This window comes from Pediculus humanus, genomic scaffold, assembly GCF_000006295.1.
Source record: "Pediculus humanus corporis 1103172108279 genomic scaffold, whole genome shotgun sequence".
Lineage (NCBI taxonomy): Eukaryota > Metazoa > Arthropoda > Insecta > Psocodea > Pediculidae > Pediculus > Pediculus humanus.
In genome coordinates this window covers 1-20,060 of record NW_002987848.1, presented here as the reverse complement: position 1 = coordinate 20,060, position 20,060 = coordinate 1, and the positions used below count along the sequence as shown (strand labels likewise).

Below are 20,060 nucleotides of genomic sequence, written 5' to 3'. Positions count from 1 at the left end.
TTTTTGTATTAATACTTGATTTATTACTATATTATATATATAAATATTTGGTTTTCTTGTTGTTTTTGTCCGGTTTACTCTAAACTAGTCCAAAAAGGAAATTTTTTCTTTTCTCTCTCTCTCTTTTCAATTCATTTAAAAGATTTAAATTTTCCAGTTTTGTGTTGTTTGTTGTTGTTTGTTGTTGTTGTTAACGGATTTCCTAAAAATTATCACAATAAACAATATTTTCCATTGTGATCCATCCCTTTTTTTCTTCTCTTAAAATAAATATTATTATTATTATTCTCGCGTTTGAGGAATTTCTCGCTGAGCAAAAACAATAAAATAATCACACACAATTATGAAGAAAAGCCGGTTGTTGTTGTTGTCATTTTGCCGTTTGTCGTCGATATTATTTAATATTAAATAATTTTTTTTTTTTTTATGTTTCAGCTTCTAGAATCAGGTACGAAATCACGAGCGGTAACATAGGAGGAGCTTTTGCTGTTAAAAATATGACGGGAGCCATTTACGTGGCAGGAGCATTGGATTACGAAACGAGAAAAAGAGTGAGTTTTCCTTTTTTCTTTTTTTTTCCTCTTTTTAAATTTCTAAAAAAAAAATTAAAAATCTTTTTTCGTACTCGAACATTTTATTAATTCGAATGAAACAAAGAAAAAAAAAACCGGAAACGGAAGTAGATGAAAAATCAAAATTAAGTACCTTTTTTATTCTCTCCCACGTTCGCATCGATTTTTATTTTTTAATTATCGATCGGAAGTTTGTTTTAAAAAAAAAAAAAAAAATCAATTTTTTGTTTGTTTGTTTGTTTGTTCGTTTGTTCATTTTTCCTCACAAACAAAAGAAAAAACAAAAGAGAAGAGAAAAAAAAAAGGTTTTTGCTGTTTCCGTTACGATTATTATTATTTTTTTTTTGTTCTGTTTGTGTGTGTGTATTTTATCTCTGACGTTTAATTTTCCAATTTTTTTTTGCTACAGTTGAAGGGTTTTTAGGTTGTAAGAAATCGAAAACTGAATTCCGTCGATAAATAAATGAAAAAAAAATTAAACAACAGGAAAATCACAATTTAAAAAAAAAAAAAAATGGCGTCGGCTGCTGTGGGGGGAAAAAAAAATGGTTTTTCGTTTAAAGATTATCCTACGGGAGCAGTCATATTGATTTTTTTTTTTTTTTTTTTAGCAATTAAAGTTAAAATGCCCGTTAGGAATTAATCGAAAGCAAAAACTTAATTACAGCAATTATTTTATTACTCTTGTTACTACTTTTGACAAAGTTGAGTTGAAATTTTTGTTAGTTCGTGCATCAGACGACGGTTAAAAAAAGAAATTAATATTGATTTGAACGGTAGCAAAATTAATCGAGATTTAACGTTAGATAGAAGATGATAATGATGATTTATTTGACCGTGAAAAAAATATAAGAAATAAATTGTTTTTGCTGCGGTTTAATTTATATCAATGACGTTTCATCAGTTTTTTCTTTTTTTTTTTTTGTCAGCTTTTTTATTTTTCCGTTTCCGTTTTTCTTTATTTTTATCGCAAATAAATTTTCCGGTTTTTTGATTTTCTTTTCCAATCGTTTGTTTCGTTTTAAAAAATTTTAAATTGTTTTGACGGATGTTTTTCCTTTTTTTTGCCATTGTTAATCGAATTTTGCTACCGTTTAACTTTTTTCTTTTTTTTTTTCCTCAACAAATCCAATTCGTATTTACGTATAAACGATTCGGATTCGTCGAATATCATTTTTAATTAAATGAGGAAAAAAATAAATAAACGTTTCCGATAGCAAAGAAATCTTAACCGACGCAAATCGTTAAATTTCGTTTTGTAAACAACCGACAACGGGGAAAAAAAAAATAAAAATTATTCTTTATTTATCTTTGTGAGGTTTTCCAACCGGGCGAATATTATTTGTAATACTCGAACGATAGCAAGAAACTTTTAATATGTGTTTTTGCTCTCCGAATGAAAATATTTGCTATTAAGTAAATAAAACGTTTCGTTGCCTTGCTTACACGAAATGGCTCTTGAAAAAAAAAAAAAAAAAATTTTAAATTTTCAAACGAGTACGTGAGTGTGACGTGGTTTTTTTTTTTTTCTATTATCATTATTTTACCGAAACCTTTAACGACAGGTACGACGGCAGCAACAATAATAATAATAATAATTAACCGTTTAGTAATGGCGGATTAAAAAAAAAAAATTTAAATATTTGACGATGGAATTTTTTAAGTTTAAAAATTGAAAAAGCGCGCGCGCGTGTGTGTGCGTGTTTGAGAGAGTGAAAGAACAATTTTTCCCGGGGGTGAAAAGATTATGAAAATAAGTTTTGAAAACTTATTTTATAAGAGTGGGGAGTCTGAGGGGGGAATTAGGGGGGGGGTTGAAAAGGTTACATTACAAATTTCAAAACAATATTCGAAAGTTAAATTAAAAAAATTAAATTTTTTTTTTTTCTTTGTTTTTAAATAAAAATTATTAAAAAATAAAAAGAAATGACGTCATCATCACGTCTAGTACCACGTTAAAATGTGAAATTAACACCGTAGCCGACGTCATGTCAGAAAAAAGAATAAAAAAATTACGATGTTGGTATTACAAATAAGATGATGAGAAAATGAAAAAAAAATTTTTTTGTTTTTTTTGTTTTTTTTTTTTTAGTACGAATTACGGTTGGCAGCATCGGATAATTTAAAAGAAAATTACACGACGGTTGTCATACATGTGAAAGACGTTAATGACAATCCGCCGGTATTTGAACGTCCAACGTATAGAACTCAAATAACGGAAGAAGATGATAGAAATCTTCCAAAACGTGTTCTTCAGGTCAACCGAAAATATAATTAATAATAACCGAATGTTGCTTGTTGTTGTTGTTGTTGTTGTTGCATGTTTGTCGTTGTTTATGTTTATGTTTATGTTTTTTTTTTCCAGAAGCTGCTTATTTTTCCGTTTTTTGTTTTGTGCGTCCGTAGTTTTACCACGCATGCTATTATTGTTTTGTGTCTTTTGCATGTAGATGTTGTTGATTTTTTTTTTGTTTTTTTTTTTTGCTTTTTTCTCCGTTTTACGTTCCTTTGGATGCTAGTATACCTTGAGATTATCGGCATCGGATAGTCTTAGTGAAAATTATACGACGGTAGTGATAAACGTAAGAGACGTCAACGATCTACCACCCGTTTTTAGTTCGACAATGTATTCGGCAACGTTACAAGAAGAACACGAAGGTCCATATCCCGTCAAATTACTCCAGGTAAGTTTTCCGGGATTCCATTCCCGATCCTCAACGATGAGGTACGAAAATGAATTCGATCTCGATATTTCCAAAAGAGAGAGAGAGAGAAATATAAAATCTTAACCTTTTTCACCTTTTCCCCATTATTTCTTTTTAAAGGTCGTCGTCGCTTTCGATTTACTTTACCGACCGCCCCCCCTCCCCGTCATTCGCTCCCCTTTCTCCTACGCCTCCCCCTCCTCTTCTCTCTTCACCTATTTTTTCTTACTTTTCCAAGGCGAAAAACTTTTTCTTTTTTTAACTGGAAAACTTTTGCTTGACCGAGTCAAGAAAGGATTTCAAAAAAAAAAAATTTAACTCTTGAAAAAACTTTCATAATCTTTTTTATGCGACTGACAGTAATCGTATTCAGAGTGTTCAGGATTTAAATTTCCATTAATTTAATAATAATAATAATAATAATAATAATGATGATGATGATAATGATAATAATAATAATAAAAAAAAATGAAATTTATCTTTCGCCGTATAAATTTATTAGTTCACTTTTTCTTTTTTTTTCTTTCTGGAAAAGTTTGGAAAAATTTTTTTTATTTTTTCGAATCGACCATTGTGTTGTCATACCTCCTACTTCTACCCACCATCTCCTCCTTCAGTAATAATAATAATAATAATTTTTTAATAATTCTTCATTTTCCAGAAAGTTACGAGTTTACTGGAAATTTTAAAAAAATAATATTTGAGGTTTTTTATTAAAAAAAAAAAAAGCTTCCAGGATTCGATTGTTTTTTTGTTTTCTCTTTTCTCTCTCTCTCTTTACTTTCCAGAACGTGGCGTTTGTTTGTTTGTTTTATTTTTTTTCCCCCTCCTGGAAATTTTTTTTGGAAAGTTTCTTTTTTTTAAAATTGTTGTTCTCCAGTTATCGGACAAAAAAAAAGAAATTTAAATAATTTTACGAACGATTTACAATTTTTTTTTTTTTTTTTGGCCGTTTGTCATGTTTTGTCTAAAATTTTTAGTAACGCCCATTTTTTATTGTTCTCCAGATTTTTCTTTTTTTTTTTATGGAGAAAAACGAAACCCGTTAACAAATTTTTTTTTTTTTTATACGTTTTGATTAATCGAAATCGTTTTTTTTTTATTTATCCGGAGGAGTGCAAAAAAAAAAAAAAAAACATTATTCGACCGTGCAAAAATGATCGTTGAAATTTTTTCCAAAAAAAAAAAAAAGAGAGAGAAAGAGTGAGAGTGAGAGAGAGAGAGAGAAAACTGGAAAGGAAAAAAAAAATTTATTTATTTTCACCGGATATTATATAATATAAATTTTATACGGTAATCACGGAGTTGGAAAAAATAAATGATGTGTTTCGAGTTTTATTATTATTATTATTAACAACAGAATTATTTATTTATTTAATGACAATAATAATAATAATAATAAATTTACAGTGAGGATTTTAATTTTTATTCAATTAATCGTGTTTTAAATGTCGCCATTTTTTTTTTCCTTTTAACTTTTTCTCTCTCTTTCTCTCTCTCCTTTGTTTCTCTATGAAATTTCGTCGCCGTCGATTTATAAATAAATAAATAAATAAAAATCTTTTTTAAAAAGAATTATTATTATTATTATTTTTTCATTAACGAGATTAATTTTAAAAAGAAAAATAAATTTTCAATCGTTATAAGTTTTATAAAACTTTTTTCTCACGGACGATAATACTGTTTGGAAAAAAAAAAATTAAAAATACGATTTCTTTTCTTTTTTTTATCGTGGCAGCAGAGTGGAAAAAAAAAATTCATTGTTTTTTTTTTGTATTGCTTGCGACGCTTATTAATTCGCTTTCCTTCTTTTTTTTTTTTTTTTTTTAAATTAAAAATTTGCTGTTGTAAAAATATGTTTTTTTTTTTAAAAGCACGATTCGAAAGTTATTGCTGTTGTTGTTGTTGTTGTTTGTTAATATATAAGCATGGATTTGTTTTAATATTTTTTTTACGTGTTAGACGTGTCACTAACATAAATTTACAATAATTACAGGTAACGGCAACGGATGGCGATAAAGATAGACATCAAAATATTGTTTATTTTCTCACCGGACAAGGTATCGATCCGGATAATCCGGCCAATTCGAAATTTGATATTAATCGTACGACAGGAGAAATTTTCGTTTTAAAGGTTGGTCCCCCTTATTTTTTTTTCCGCTTTTCATTTTACGAGTGATGATAGCGATGATTTTTTTTTCCCAGCCTCTAGATAGAGATCAACCGAACGGAAGACCTCAGTGGAGATTTACGGTATTCGCACAAGACGAAGGTGGCGAGGGTCTCGTCGGCTATGCGGACGTTCAAGTGAACTTAAAAGACATCAACGACAATGCTCCGATATTTCCACAGGGTGTTTATTTTGGTAACGTCACGGAAAACGGAACGGCGGGAATGGTCGTCATGACAATGACGGCTGTAGATTACGACGATCCGAACGAAGGGACAAACGCGAGGTTAATATATTCCATAGAGAAAAATGTCATAGAAGAAGAAACGGGGTCTCCGATATTTGAAATAGAATCCGAAACGGGAGTTATAAAAACCGCGGTGTGTTGTTTAGATCGTGAAAGAACTCCGGATTATTCGATACAAGTTGTCGCGATGGACGGTGGCGGTCTCAAAGGGACGGGTACGGCATCTATAAGAGTGAAAGATATTAACGACATGCCACCGATGTTTACCAAAGATGAGTGGTTTACGGAAGTCGATGAAACCGCCGGCGCGAGTTTACCCGAAATACCGATTTTAACGGTGACGGTACACGACGAAGACGAAACAAACAAGTTCCAGTATAAAGTCATTGAAAACAGCGGATATGGAGCCGATAAATTTACGATGGTTCGTAATAACGACGGAACCGGATCTTTGAAGATAGTCCAACCGCTCGATTATGAAGATCAACTACAGAGTAACGGATTCAGGTTTCGAATACAAGTCAATGATAAGGGAGAAGATAACGATAATGACAAATATCACGTTGCTTATTCGTGGGTCGTAGTAAAACTCCGAGACATAAATGACAATAAGCCGACGTTCGAAAGGCCTAATATAGAGGTATCAGTTTACGAAAATGCGGAGGTTGGTAAAAGTTTGGAAACGTTTAAAGCAACGGATCCGGACCAGGGCGGTAGGAGTAAGGTATCGTACGCCATTGACAGATCATCGGATAAGAAAAGACAATTTGCCATCAATCAAAGTGGCACGGTGACGATTCAACGTAATTTAGACCGAGAAGAAACCCCTCGACACCAGGTTAAAATTTTAGCTATCGACGATGGCATACCACCGAAAACGGCCACGGCAACACTCACTGTTATCGTTCAAGATATTAACGACAATGCTCCGAGATTTCACAAAGACTACAGACCGGTGCTTCCCGAGCATGTGCCGCCCAGAAAAGTTGTCGAAGTATTAGCAACCGATGACGACGATAGATCCAAAAGCAACGGCCCTCCATTTATTTTCAGGCTCGATCCAAATGCTGATGACGTCATAAGAGCTTCATTCAAAGTTGAACACGATCAAAGTAAGTATACATAGAATATAAAATGTCGGATATGTTGGCGTCCGTCTCAACCGCTTTATTATTTTTCAGAGGGTGCAAACGGAGACGGAATGGCTGTCGTTTCATCTCTCCGTTCTTTCGACAGAGAACAACAGAAAGAATATTTAATTCCGATCGTAATAAAAGATTCTGGTAATCCAGCAATGTCTGGAACAAGCACTTTAACCGTAGTCATCGGTGATGTCAATGATAACAAAATGCAACCCGGGTCTAAAGACATATTGGTTTATAATTATATGGGTCAAGCTCCCGAAACGGAAATCGGTAGGGTCTATGTTTACGATCTCGACGATTGGGATCTTCCTGATAAGAAATTTTATTGGGAGACGAACGAAGGACATCCGAGATTCAAATTAAATGAAGATACCGGAATGTTAACGATGAAACACGGGACGAAAGAAGGAAAATATCATCTGCGGTTTAAAGTTTACGACCGGAAACACACTCAAACTGACATTCCTGCCAACGTGACGGTGACCGTTAAAGAAATATCACAAGATTTGGTATTAAATTCAGGTTCGGTGAGAGTTTCCGGTATAACCGACGAGGATTTTATTCGAGTTTGGAATTATAAGGTATGTTGTAAACGTCTTTTTTTTTTCGATGCGCTAATAAAAATGGCGGAATTTTATTAATTGTGTGATCATGTTTAAAATTTTAGAAGCAAAGCGTTGACAGAAGCATGATCGACAAATTCAGAGAAAAACTTGCGGATTTGTTAAACGTTGAAAAAGATTTAGTTGATGTTTTTAGTGTTCAATTAAGACGAAAACATCCGCCATTAACGGACATAAGATTTGCAGCTCAAGGCTCTCCCCACTTCAAACCCGTCAAACTCAACGGATTGGTTTTGATTCACAGAGAAGAAATAGAAAAGGACGTAGGAATAAACATAACAATGGTGGGAATTGACGAATGTTTATACGAAGGACAAGCATGCGAGCAAAGTTGCACGAACACATTGGATATAAACAATTTACCGTACACCGTAAATGCGAATAAGACGGCCTTGGTCGGAGTTAGAGTTGACGTGATAGCAGAATGCACGTGCGGGGCTAGAAATTTCAGCAAAGGGGAATCTTGCAAAACGAGTCCTTGTTACAACGGCGGAAGATGCGTGGAGGGACGATACGGACTAAGTTGCGTTTGTCCAAGCGGTTATAACGGACCCAGGTGTCAGCAAACATCTAGAAGTTTCAGAGGATCCGGTTGGGCTTGGTATCCTCCGTTAGACATGTGCGACGAATCCCATTTGAGCATTGAATTTGTCACTCGTAAACCTGAAGGTTTGCTTTTATACAACGGACCGATAATTGCACCGGAACCGGAAGAAATTTTAGTTTCGGATTTTATATCTCTCGAATTGGAAAGAGGACAACCGCGACTTTTGATTAATTTCGGTTCAGGAACTCTGGAACTCCGGATAAAATCTAAGAAAACTTTGGACGACGGTGAATGGCATAGAATCGATGTTTTTTGGGGAACCGAAATCGTTCGTTTGGTTGTCGACTATTGTAAATCGGCGGACATTTCCGAAATGGAAGATGGATCTACACCTGAAATAGATTTGACGAGTTGTCAAGCAGAGGGCACGATTCCTTTGTTCAATCAGTTCCTTAATTTAAACACGCCTTTGCAACTCGGAGGATTACACATGGAAAACGTGGATCCCATTCAACTTCATTGGCAGTACATGCCGATCGGTAAAGGTTTCGACGGGTGCATCAGAAATTTAATTCACAACAGTAAATTATACGATTTGGCTCATCCGGGTCTGAGTAAAAACAGCGTATCCGGTTGTCCGCAAACGGAAGAGATTTGTGCGAGCACCGAAAGTTTGGCACGATGTTGGGAACACGGTACTTGCACGGGTTCCTTAGCAGAAGCTCGTTGCCAGTGTCATCCCGGTTGGACGGGCCCCGCTTGCTACACTCCCACAGTTCCGACAACATTCGCCAAACAAAGTTATGTTAAGTACGCGTTATCGTTCGAACCCGACAGATTTTCAACGCAGATCCAATTGAGATTCAGAACTCGGGACGAACACGGGGAATTGTTTCGAGTTAGTGATCAGCATAACAGAGAATACGCAATACTCGAAATTAAAGACAGTAAATTACATTTCCGGTATAATTTAAATAGTCTAAGAACCGAAGAGCGAGATATTTGGTTAAGTGCTATAACGGTTGACGACGGACAGTGGCACACGGCAAAAGTTTCCCGATTCGGTTCGGCGGCAACATTAGAAATGGACGGTGGAGAGGGTAGAAGATACAACGAAACGTTCACTTTTGAAGGACATCAGTGGTTGCTGGTGGACAAACAAGAAGGAATTTACGCCGGTGGCAAAGCCGAATACACGGGCGTTCGAACGTTCGAAGTTTACGCTGACTACCATAACGGTACCTATCCACTCTCATAACGAACTCACAACCATGTTCGGTACTCTGTCATCATTAACTAATTATCTATTATTATTATTATTCAAATTCAGGTTGTTTGGATGACATTCGATTGGAAGGAAAACATTTACCACTTCCGCCCGCCATGAACGGAACTCAATGGGGTCAAGCAACGATGGCGCGAAATTTGGAAAGGCATTGCGCTTCTAAGAAACCTTGTGCGAACGTCATATGTCCGGATCCGTTCGAATGCGTCGATTTATGGAACGAATACGAATGCACGTGAGTTTTCTTTTTTCCTTTTACTTTTCTTTTTTTCAAATACAAGTAACGACGATTATTCAAACGAACGCGTTCTCGAACGTTTTTCTTTCTTTTTTTTTTTTTCAATATATATAAATTTCTCGTGTTTGTGATTGATTGGTTTGTGCTTATAATTAACAAACAACTAATTTCTTGTTTGTTTTTTAAATACTAACGATTTGTAGATTAAATGGCATCTATATTTTATATTCTGTATAACAAAAGAGCATCTAACGTGTGGTTTTTTATTAACCGTTCGACATTTGATTTCGATTTTTGAAATAATAATAATAATATTAATTAGTCATCAAATGTCGCGCACGATGGAGAACGCTTTATATATATATAATATGTCTTCATTTATTAAAATTATTTGTGCGTTTTGAGAGTGAGCATGTTTATTGCCCCCCCCTTATCGCACGCAGCTGTGGTGAAGGACGAATTCAATCTCCCGATCTCAAAGGTTGCACGGATAAAAACGAATGTTTGGACAGTCCATGTTTACACGGCGGTACTTGCATCAATCAAGAGCCAAGACTTCGGTACCGATGCATTTGCCCTCCCGGTTTTTGGGGTGAGCACTGCGAATTGGTTCAAGAGGGTCAAACTCTAAAATTAAGCATGGGAGCGTTGGCCGCCATTTTAATATGCCTACTCATAATATTAGGTACGTGACGTCATTAACATAATTTTTAAATATCGGTCGGTCGGTTGGTCGGTCTATCTGTCGGTTCTGTCTTCTCTCCGTGACGAAGGTGAGTTGCTGCTGGTGCACGGGAATGAATTTTTTTTTTTTTTTTTCCTTTTTCCTTCTCGTTAACCTTTTTTTCTTTTCTTTTCTTTTTTTTTTTTTGGTTTATTATTTGATTTATTGCACATTATTTTTATTTTATTTTACGTCGTCCATTTTATTTTATTTTATTTTTTTATTCGCACAATTAGTTGTCCCTTGGGTTTTAAACCCAGAGGTGTCGATTGTGAAAATGAAGATGAATGTTTGATGAATCCTTGTTTGAACGGTGGAATATGTAAAGATTACAACGATTCCCGTCGCTACGCTTGTCGATGTCCTCCAAGTCACACGGGAATGCATTGCGAGTTGGAACTACAGCAATCCGCTGTTGTTGCTTCCATAGATTTCATAGTTGCCGTCATATTTTGCGTTGTTCTTCTACTCGGTGAGCTTTGATTTGATTCCAAATAAGAAAATTTTTAATTTCAATGTTGATGATTGAAATATTTTCTTTCCTTTTTGCGCTTCCATTAATTTCCATTGATTTTTTTTCCAGTTTTGGTATTAGTTTTCGTGGTTTACAATCGACGTCGAGAAGCTCACATTAAATATCCCGGTCCAGATGATGACGTACGTGAAAATATAATAAATTACGATGACGAAGGAGGCGGTGAAGATGATATGACAGCGTTTGACATAACGCCGCTACAAATTCCAATCGGAGGACCGCTTCCGGAAATGAATACGAAACTACCCTGTAGGATGATGATGATGATGATGATGATTTTTTGCTTGTAATTTTCGATTCCGTTGCGATAATTCTTTTTTTCTATATTTCCAGTTCCTCCTTTAGGCTCCGAACCCAACGTTGGGATTTTCATTGAAGATCACAAACGACGTGCCGACAGCGATGCTAACGCCCCACCTTTTGACGATCTTCGTAATTACGCTTACGAGGGAGGCGGTTCAACAGCAGGGTCTCTATCATCACTCGCATCGGGTTCGTTTTAATTTAAATAATAATAATAATAATAATGATGATGATAATGGTAAGTCGAATTTTTAAAAATATTTTGTTCCGTCGCAGGTACGGACGACGAGCAACAAGAATTTGATTATTTGGGAGCTTGGGGTCCACGATTTGAAAAATTGGCGGATATGTACGGCCAAGATGGCGAAACGGAAGAAGAAGAAGAACAATAATTTTTTTTTTTTTTTTAAATTTTTAAACGTCTCGCTACAAACCAAAAAAAATCGTTACGCGAGCAATGTGGCCGATTGCTAAAAAAAAAAAAAATGATCTCAAAACACCATTCCCATTTCCTTTTCACCATCACGACGACGACGACGACCATCATCCCGATGCTCAAACTGCCATTTTACGTCCTTTTTTTTTTTTTTAAACACTAATAATAATAATAATAATAATGATATTACTAAGGTATTAATATTAATCGTAAGCGTAATTGTCACTTTGTGTCAATATGACAAATTGTTGAATAGATTAATGAATGAAAGTCAATTCAATGAAGCCATATTTTATTATTAACGATATCGATTTTAAATACAAACGCATTTTATATAAATAAACGCCGCGTACTTATTTATTTATTTATTTTGTAACGTAGAAGCATTTTGAGCTTATTCGCTTTCGTTAAATTGTTTAAAAAAAAAAAAAAAAAACGCCGCGGCGCGTTATTTAATATTTTACCGTCATAGTGCGTACATCAGCGCACATCCCCACAAAAAAAAACTAATTATTATTTAAACCAGCGAAAAAAAAAAAAAACGCGCGTCGTTTTTTTTTTTAAAACCGATTTCGTTTGTTCGTTTGTTTGTTTGTTTTGTAAATTAATATATACGATAGCAGTATATATAAAAAAAATATTATTATTAATATTATTATTATTATTATTATAAAAGAGTCAACAAAAAAAAAAAAATAAATAAATAAATAAAAAATAAAATAAAATGGCTCTTTCAAGACTGCCACTTGGCCGATACCAAAGGCCATACTACTAATACTAATAATTTATTATTATTATTATTATTATTATTATTATCGTATTATTATTGTATTGTCGTTTTTGTCACACACGTTAGTTATTAGTTTATATATTTAAATGATGAATGTCATGTAAATAGAAAATATTTTATTCACATTAAATAATAATAATAATAATAGTAATGATAGTAATATTGATGATAATAATGATACAAATTCATGTATCATCGTCGTCATATACGTTACTATTATTATTAATATTATTATTAGGGTAGTTTATTTATTTGTAGATAATTATAAATGAAAAAAAAAAACAAAAAAAAAAATTAAAACGCGTGCGTGAGTGCGTGAGTGAATGCGTGAACGAACGAACGAATGTTAATTTATTATTATTATTATTATTATTATTCTCTCCCCTTTTTCCACTTTTTATTACGTCATCGTCATTACACAAAATAATTACGTAACGCACGAATTTTCACAAAACCCCCTCCCCCCGAAAAAAAAAAATTTATTCGTTCGCATTATTAACATTATATAGAAATAATTCATTCACGGGTCACCCCCATCCTCTTCCCCCCACTCCTCCTTCCTCCTTCTCAAAAAAAAAGTTTAATTATAAATAATAATAATAATAATAACGATACTCAGGTACGAACACGTTTAAGATTTTTTTTTTTTAATTTTTTATTATTATTTGTCTTCGTTTGTCGTGTTTGTTATATATAAATAATAATATTATGGCCGTTGCTGAGTAAAAAACAAGAAAAAAATAATAATAATGATATTAAAACAGGAAAAATGTTGACAATTAAGTATTATTATTATTATTATTGATATATATCGTTCGATTATTTAATTAATTATTTATTTATTTATTAATTTATTTATTCTTATATTTATTTATTTCAGACTGGTTAGTTTTTAATTTAATTTAATTTAATATACATATAAAAATATTCAATTATTAATATTATTATTATTACAAACGAGTTTCACTTGAACGGGTAATAATAATAATATTAATAATCGTAATATTACATAATAATAATAATAATAAATAAATAAATAAAATTTTGTTAATGATTCATCCATGATGATGAATGTATTGTAACAAAAAAAAAATAACTGAAGGTGGTCAAAAAAATAAAATAATAATAATAATAAAATTGTGATTGATAACGACGTCACTGCCTTATCAAATAATAATAATAATAATGATAATGATAATGATAATAATAAACTTTTGAAAATCGAACAGAAAAAGAAAAAAAATTTTCATAATGTTTTTTTTTTTTTCTTTCAAACGTTACAACATAATTTTATTATTATTATTATTATTACTATCATTATTATCAATGTAGTAACAAGACCACGTCATTAAATTTCGGTTATTGTGACGTCATAATAATATAATCAAATTTTTTTTTTAAAAGGCACACACACACACTAGTATAAAGTTTAGTTTTTCATTTTATTTATTTATTTATTTAATTTTTTTAATCAGTAATTAAAAAAAAAATTAAGTCTATGATAATGATGATGATTATTACTATAAAGGAGAAAAATAATAATAATAATAATAATAATAAATAAGTAATAAATTTACCAAAGTTTTAAATAGAATTAAATTTAAATGCAAGAGTACAACGTTGGGGGAAAAATAAAATTATTATTATTATTATAACTAATATTAATATTATATTGAAAACGAGTGACTTATTGTAATGAAATTTATTATTATTATTATTATTATGGGTTGCTATTAGTTGCACTATTATTACTACTACTAAGTACGAATTGTAGTTTAGATTTATTATTATTATTATTATTATTATTACGTAAAAAAAAAAAATGCACTAAAATTATTTATTCTTTTTTGAAAAATAATTAATAAAAAAAAAAAAAAAATTTAATAATAATAATAATAATCGTGTATAATTTTATCATTTTGTATTTTTTGATATGTTCTAGTCATAATAATAATAATAATAATAATAATAATAATAATAATACTGTTTCGTAAGACAAATCAAATGGAAGAGAAAAAATTATTATTATCACTTATTTGTGTTTTTTATACATTTTTTTTCCATTTTATGTGTTTTTTTTTTTGTTTTTTTTTTTTGTTTTAAACAAATCTCAGTGAATAAATTATTTAAAAAATAATAATAAAAAAAAAAAATGAAAATAAAAATGAAAATGAAAACAAAAAAAAAAAAAGAAGAAAAAAAAAATTAAGTAAATAATTAATTATTAATAATGATAATAAATCTATCTTATAATTTTTACATTTTTATAAAACTGTAAAACTTTTTTTTTTTTCTTTTTTTTTTTTTTATAATAATAATAATAATAATAATAATTTTTTTTTTCTTTTCGTATTTTAACGATTAAAACCAAATATACATGTAAAGTAATTTTATTTTGTTTTATTAATTAATATTCGATTACACTAACCTTTAATAATTTTGTTCTTTTTGTTTTTTCCATTTTAGGGACGCCATTTTTTAAAATTATTTTTTTATAATTAACATTTGCTATTATAATTAGTAGTAATTTCGCGTCGAATGAGTGAAAATTAAAATTTTTTACAAATTTATAAAATTTATTTGAAATTTACGCGAGTTTATTTAATTATTATTTGGCGCGTAAAAAATATAAAGTTTTGAATAATAATTTAAAAAGTCACCGTTAGGGAAAATGAACGTGTCAATAGACGACTCAATAGCCATCTTGCGGTTATTCGCGTAACTAAACTCCATTAATTTCATTATTAACGACATAAAATGATGTAAGAGTCTTGTCTTTCTTTTTTTTTTTTTTTTTAATTTTTCTCTCGTGTTCTTATTTATTAAAATATAAATTAAATGTTACGAAAATGTTGAGGACGTGTGGAAAATATTTATATTCGGGTTTGGATTCCGTTACAAATTGTTACATTGAAAAATCGAATCAATTGCGTGGAGTTAATGCTGTGTTTAATAGATCCCTTCAAAAAGATGTCAACAAACCGAATATTCATAAAACATCAACCGAAAGTCAAATTAATAAATCATCAGGTATTGTAATTTTGTGTTTTATTTTTTAATATGATTTTGAATTTAATTTCATTAGACGCCATTTGTGATGTCAATCTTTACACATGTTTTTTGTTATAATGTGATTTGGTTAAATTTTTTCCTGTGAGGGAGAGACAGACGTACATTTTTTTTTTTGTTTGGGCGTCGAGTTAAGTTCGCGGTAAAATGAATTTTTTTTTCTTTCTTTGTTTATAGGCGTACATTTAAAAATGGATCTCGCTGTGGAAGGAAGGCCATTGTATTTGGATGCACAATCAACAACACCAATAGATCCACGCGTTTTAGATGTTATGCTTCCCTATTTAACTAGTTATTATGGTAATCCACATTCTAGAACTCATGCATATGGTTGGGAAAGTGAAAATGCTGTTGAAAAAGCCAGAAAGGTAAAATATTATTTTTATTCACATCCATTTTTATTTTCATTTACCATTAACATGATTTTCATAAAATTTCATGATTTTATTTTGATAGCAAGTTGCAGATATAATTGGTGCTGATTCTAAAGAAATTATATTTACTTCTGGAGCGACAGAATCGAATAATATCGCTGTGAAAGGAGTAGCTAGGTTTTATGGTAGTAAGAAAAAACATGTCATCACAACTCAAACTGTAAGTTGTCAATCTTATTTTTTCAAATCGATTTTAAAAAATTTGATCGATATCGAATGTCTACTCGATATTATATTTTTATAACAAAAATCAATAGTTTATTATTATTTTTTTTTTTCAGGAACATAAATGTGTGTTAGACTCTTGTAGAGCACTAGAAGCAGAAGGTTATAAGATAACATATCTTCCTGTAAATGCTTCAGGATTAATATCATTAGACGATTTAAAAAATGCAATACAAGAAGATACATCGCTCGTATCGATAATGACTGTAAATAACGAAATAGGAGTTAAGCAACCGATTTCAGAAATAGGTAAATTAAAATTTTTTCTAAAATGTTTTTCTTTTTCTTTTATAATTATTATTTTGTTTTTTATATTTTTTTAATCATAAAAATTTATTTTGATTTTTAGGCGCGTTGTGCAGGGAAAAAAAAATTTTTTTTCACACTGATGCAGCTCAAGCGATAGGTAAAATTCCATTAGATGTCAATTCTATGAATATTGATTTGATGTCGATTAGCGGTCACAAAGTTTACGGTCCAAAAGGTATAGGAGCTTTATATATAAGAAGGAGGCCAAGAGTGAGAGTCGAAGCTTTACAAAGTGGTGGAGGACAAGAAAGAGGATTGAGAAGTGGTACTGTGCCGACTCCACTTGCTGTCGGTTTGGGTGCAGCTTTGGAAATAGCAAAAAAAGAAATGAAAGTAAGTTTTTCTTTTTCTTTTTTTTTTTCATTATGTATTTATTCATTCAAGCATAAGTTTCATTTAACTGATAAGATTCGTCACGTTTTTTAATTGGGTCAATTATTATTATTATTTTGTAAACTATTATGTAAATTTATCAACTCCAGGTTTTTTTTTTTTTTTTTTTTCATTAATCAATTACGTAATTTCTCTGATAAAATTTTCTTAATTAGTAATATTATTATTATTATTCTTATTAACTCCAATATTTAAAATAAAAGACTAAATTTTTGTTTTTTTGTTTGTTTTCAGTACGATCACGACTGGATGGAATTTTTATCAAAACGTTTAATTGATAAAATAACTGAGAAATTACCCTGCGTTGTTAGAAACGGCGATCCAAATTCAACTTATCCAGGATGTGTCAATTTATCGTTTGCTTACGTCGAAGGTAAGTAATAATCATTATTATTATTAATATTATCATCATCATCGTTAAGGAAGATAAATAAAAAAAATACAAAAATGAGAGTTTAATATAAATTTTATTAATAATATACATAACATTTTTATTTATAGGTGAATCGTTGTTGATGGCGATGAAAGACGTTGCTTTGTCCAGCGGTTCAGCATGCACGTCAGCATCATTGGAACCATCGTACGTATTAAGAGCCATCGGAGCCGATGAAGATTTAGCACATTCATCAATACGATTCGGTTTGGGAAGGTTCACGACCATAGAAGAAGTTGATTACACGGCTGAAAAATGCATCAAACACGTTCAAAGGCTTAGAGAAATGAGGTTTGATAGAATACATATAGTGAAGATTGAGAGAAGAGATCGAATGAGAGAAGAGTGTGTGAGTGAGTGAGAGAAAAGATTGAATGAGAGAAGAGCGTGAGTGAGTAAGAGAAGAGATTGAATGAAAGAAGAGTGTGTGAGTGAGTGAGAGAAGAGAGAATGAGAGAGGAGCGCGAGAGAGTACGCAAGGGGGGGCACGCGAGAGCGCAAGTTAGGACGCGAAAGGGTACGCGAGGGGGGGCACGCGAGAGCGCGAGCTAAGACGCGAGAGGGGGGCACGCGAGAGCGTACCCGAAAGCGCGAGGGGGGGGCACGCGAGAGCGCGAGTTAGGACGCGAGAGCGCGAGTTAGGACGCGAAAGGGTACGCGAGAGCGCGAGGGGGGGCACGCGAGAGCGCGAGTTAGGACGCGAAAGGGTACGCGAGAGCGTACCCGAAAGCGCGAGGGGGGGGCACGCGAGAGCGCGAGTTAGGACGCGAAAGGGTACGCGAGAGAGTACGCGAGAGCGCGAGTTAGGACGCGAGGGGGGGCACGCGAGAGGGTACGCGAGAGCGCGAGCTAAGACGCGAGAGGGGGGCACGCGAGAGCGCGAGTTAGGACGCGAAAGGGTACGCGAGAGCGTACCCGAAAGCGCGAGGGGGGGCACGCGAGAGCGTACCCGAAAGCGCGAGGGGGGGCACGCGAGTTCGCGAGGGGGGGCACGCGAGAGCGCGAGCTAAGACGCGAGAGGGGGGCACGCGAGAGCGCGAGAGAGTACGCGAGAGGGGGGCACGCGAGAGCGCGAGAGAGTACGCGAAAGGGTACGCGAGTGGGTACCCGAAAGCGCGAGGGGGGGCACGCGAGAGGGTACCCGAAAGCGCGAGGGGGGCACGCGAGAGCGCGAGTTAGGACGCGAGGGGGTACGCGAGAGCGCGAGCTAAGACGCGAGAGGGGGGCACGCGAGAGCGTACCCGAAAGCGCGAGGGGGGGCACGCGAGAGCGCGAGCTAAGACGCGAGGGGGTACGCGAGAGGGGGGCACGCGAGAGCGCGAGAGAGTACGCGAAAGGGTACGCGAGTGGGTACCCGAAAGCGCGAGGGGGGGCACGCGAGAGCGCGAGTTAGGACGCGAAAGGGTACGCGAGAGCGCGAGTTAGGACGCGAAAGGGTACGCGAGAGGGTACCCGAAAGCGCGAGGGGGGCACGCGAGAGCGCGAGTTAGGAGCGAGGGGGGGCACGCGAGAGCGCGAGTTAGGACGCGAAAGGGTACGCGAGAGCGTACCCGAAAGCGCGAGGGGGGGCACGCGAGAGCGCGAGTTAGGACGCGAGTGGGTACCCGAAAGCGCGAGGGGGGGCACGCGAGAGCGCGAGTTAGGACGCGAAAGGGTACGCGAGAGCGTACCCGAAAGCGCGAGGGGGGGCACGCGAGTTCGCGAGAGGGTACCCGAGAGCGCGAGGGGGGGGCACGCGAGTTCGCGAGAGGGTACCCGAGAGCGCGAGAGAGTACGCGAGGGGGGGCACGCGAGTACGCGAGTGGATACGCGAGTGGGTACCCGAGAGCGCGAGAGAGTACGCGAGTGGGTACCCGAGAGCGCGAGAGAGTACGCGAGTGGGTACCCGAAAGCGCGAGGAGGGGGCACGCGAGTTCGCGAGAGGGTACCCGAGAGCGCGAGTGGATACGCGAGTACGCGAGGGGGCACGCGAGAGGGTACCCGAGAGCGCGAGTGGATACGCGAGAGAGTACGCGAGGGGGGGCACGCGAGTTCGCGAGAGGGTACCCGAGAGCGCGAGTGGATACGCGAGAGAGTACGCGAGGGGTACCCGAAAGCGCGAGAGAGTACGCGAGAGAGCACGCGAGGGAGAGCGCGAGAGCGGGGCACGCGAGAGCGCGAGAGAGTACGCGAGTGGGTACCCGAAAGCGCGAGGAGGGGGCACGCGAGTTCGCGAGAGGGTACCCGAGAACGCGAATGGATACGCGAGTACGCGAAGGGATACGCGAGAGGGTACCCAAAAGCGCGAAAGAGTACGCGAGAGCGCGAGTTAGGACGCGAGTGAGGGCGCGGGTGGGTGAGTAAGGGGGAGAGAGGGAGGGAGGAGAGAGAGAGAGATGAATCCCGTTAACCTATCTTCTGTCTTCCTTTCACTTCGCATCTCGCATTTTTCCTATTTGAATCTCAAGCGTTCAGTTTTACCTCTTCTTTTCATCTCCAATGCCTCGAAACGGTGTCCTTTCGTAGATACAGGTCTCTTTCTTGTTTTGGACGAGCTGAAATTGAACCCACGACTCTCAACTTGGTGGCAACCTCTGGCTCCCCCGATGCATCCAAGATGAGGGGCGTCCGCTAGGGACGCCCTCCTTCAACGTGGAAAATCCAGTCCGAGATCCTCCGACCCTGAAACTCAAATCAAAACATCCCTTAATATCTACCCTTCGAGTAGTTGTATTACAGTAGTACACTCTCGCTACCTCCCTCCTCCTCCTCCCTCCCCGTTAGAATAATTATTTATTATTAAAACGAGTTTAAAATTAATTGATTGAAATTTTTTTTTTTTTTTAGTCCTCTTTGGGAAATGTATCAAGAAGGAATCGATTTAAAATCAATAAAATG

At 35.1% G+C, this 20,060-nt stretch overlaps 2 protein-coding genes across 2 annotated transcripts; both read left to right on the top strand.

Annotated features, from left to right (window-relative positions):
* Positions 1–497: 497 nt before the first annotated feature.
* On the top strand, positions 498–11,832 carry Phum_PHUM507350 (uncharacterized protein; the record flags this gene model as incomplete). Its single annotated transcript, XM_002430965.1, has 14 exons — positions 498–551; positions 2,665–2,829; positions 3,092–3,256; positions 5,274–5,411; positions 5,483–6,806; positions 6,876–7,420; positions 7,507–9,247; positions 9,340–9,529; positions 9,976–10,217; positions 10,519–10,728; positions 10,840–11,040; positions 11,125–11,283; positions 11,371–11,443; positions 11,745–11,832. The coding sequence occupies 14 exons, from the start codon at positions 498–500 to the stop codon at positions 11,830–11,832; spliced, it is 5,295 nt and encodes a 1,764-aa protein (XP_002431010.1).
* Positions 11,833–14,991: 3,159 nt separating this feature from the next.
* Phum_PHUM507340 (cysteine desulfurylase, putative) lies at positions 14,992–20,060 on the top strand (the record flags this gene model as incomplete). The annotated part of the gene is made up of 8 exons (XM_002430964.1): positions 14,992–15,029; positions 15,604–15,757; positions 15,846–15,983; positions 16,105–16,297; positions 16,398–16,690; positions 16,985–17,123; positions 17,252–17,474; positions 20,010–20,060. Coding segments are annotated over 8 exons (1,229 nt in total), but the record flags the coding sequence as incomplete, so codon positions are not given.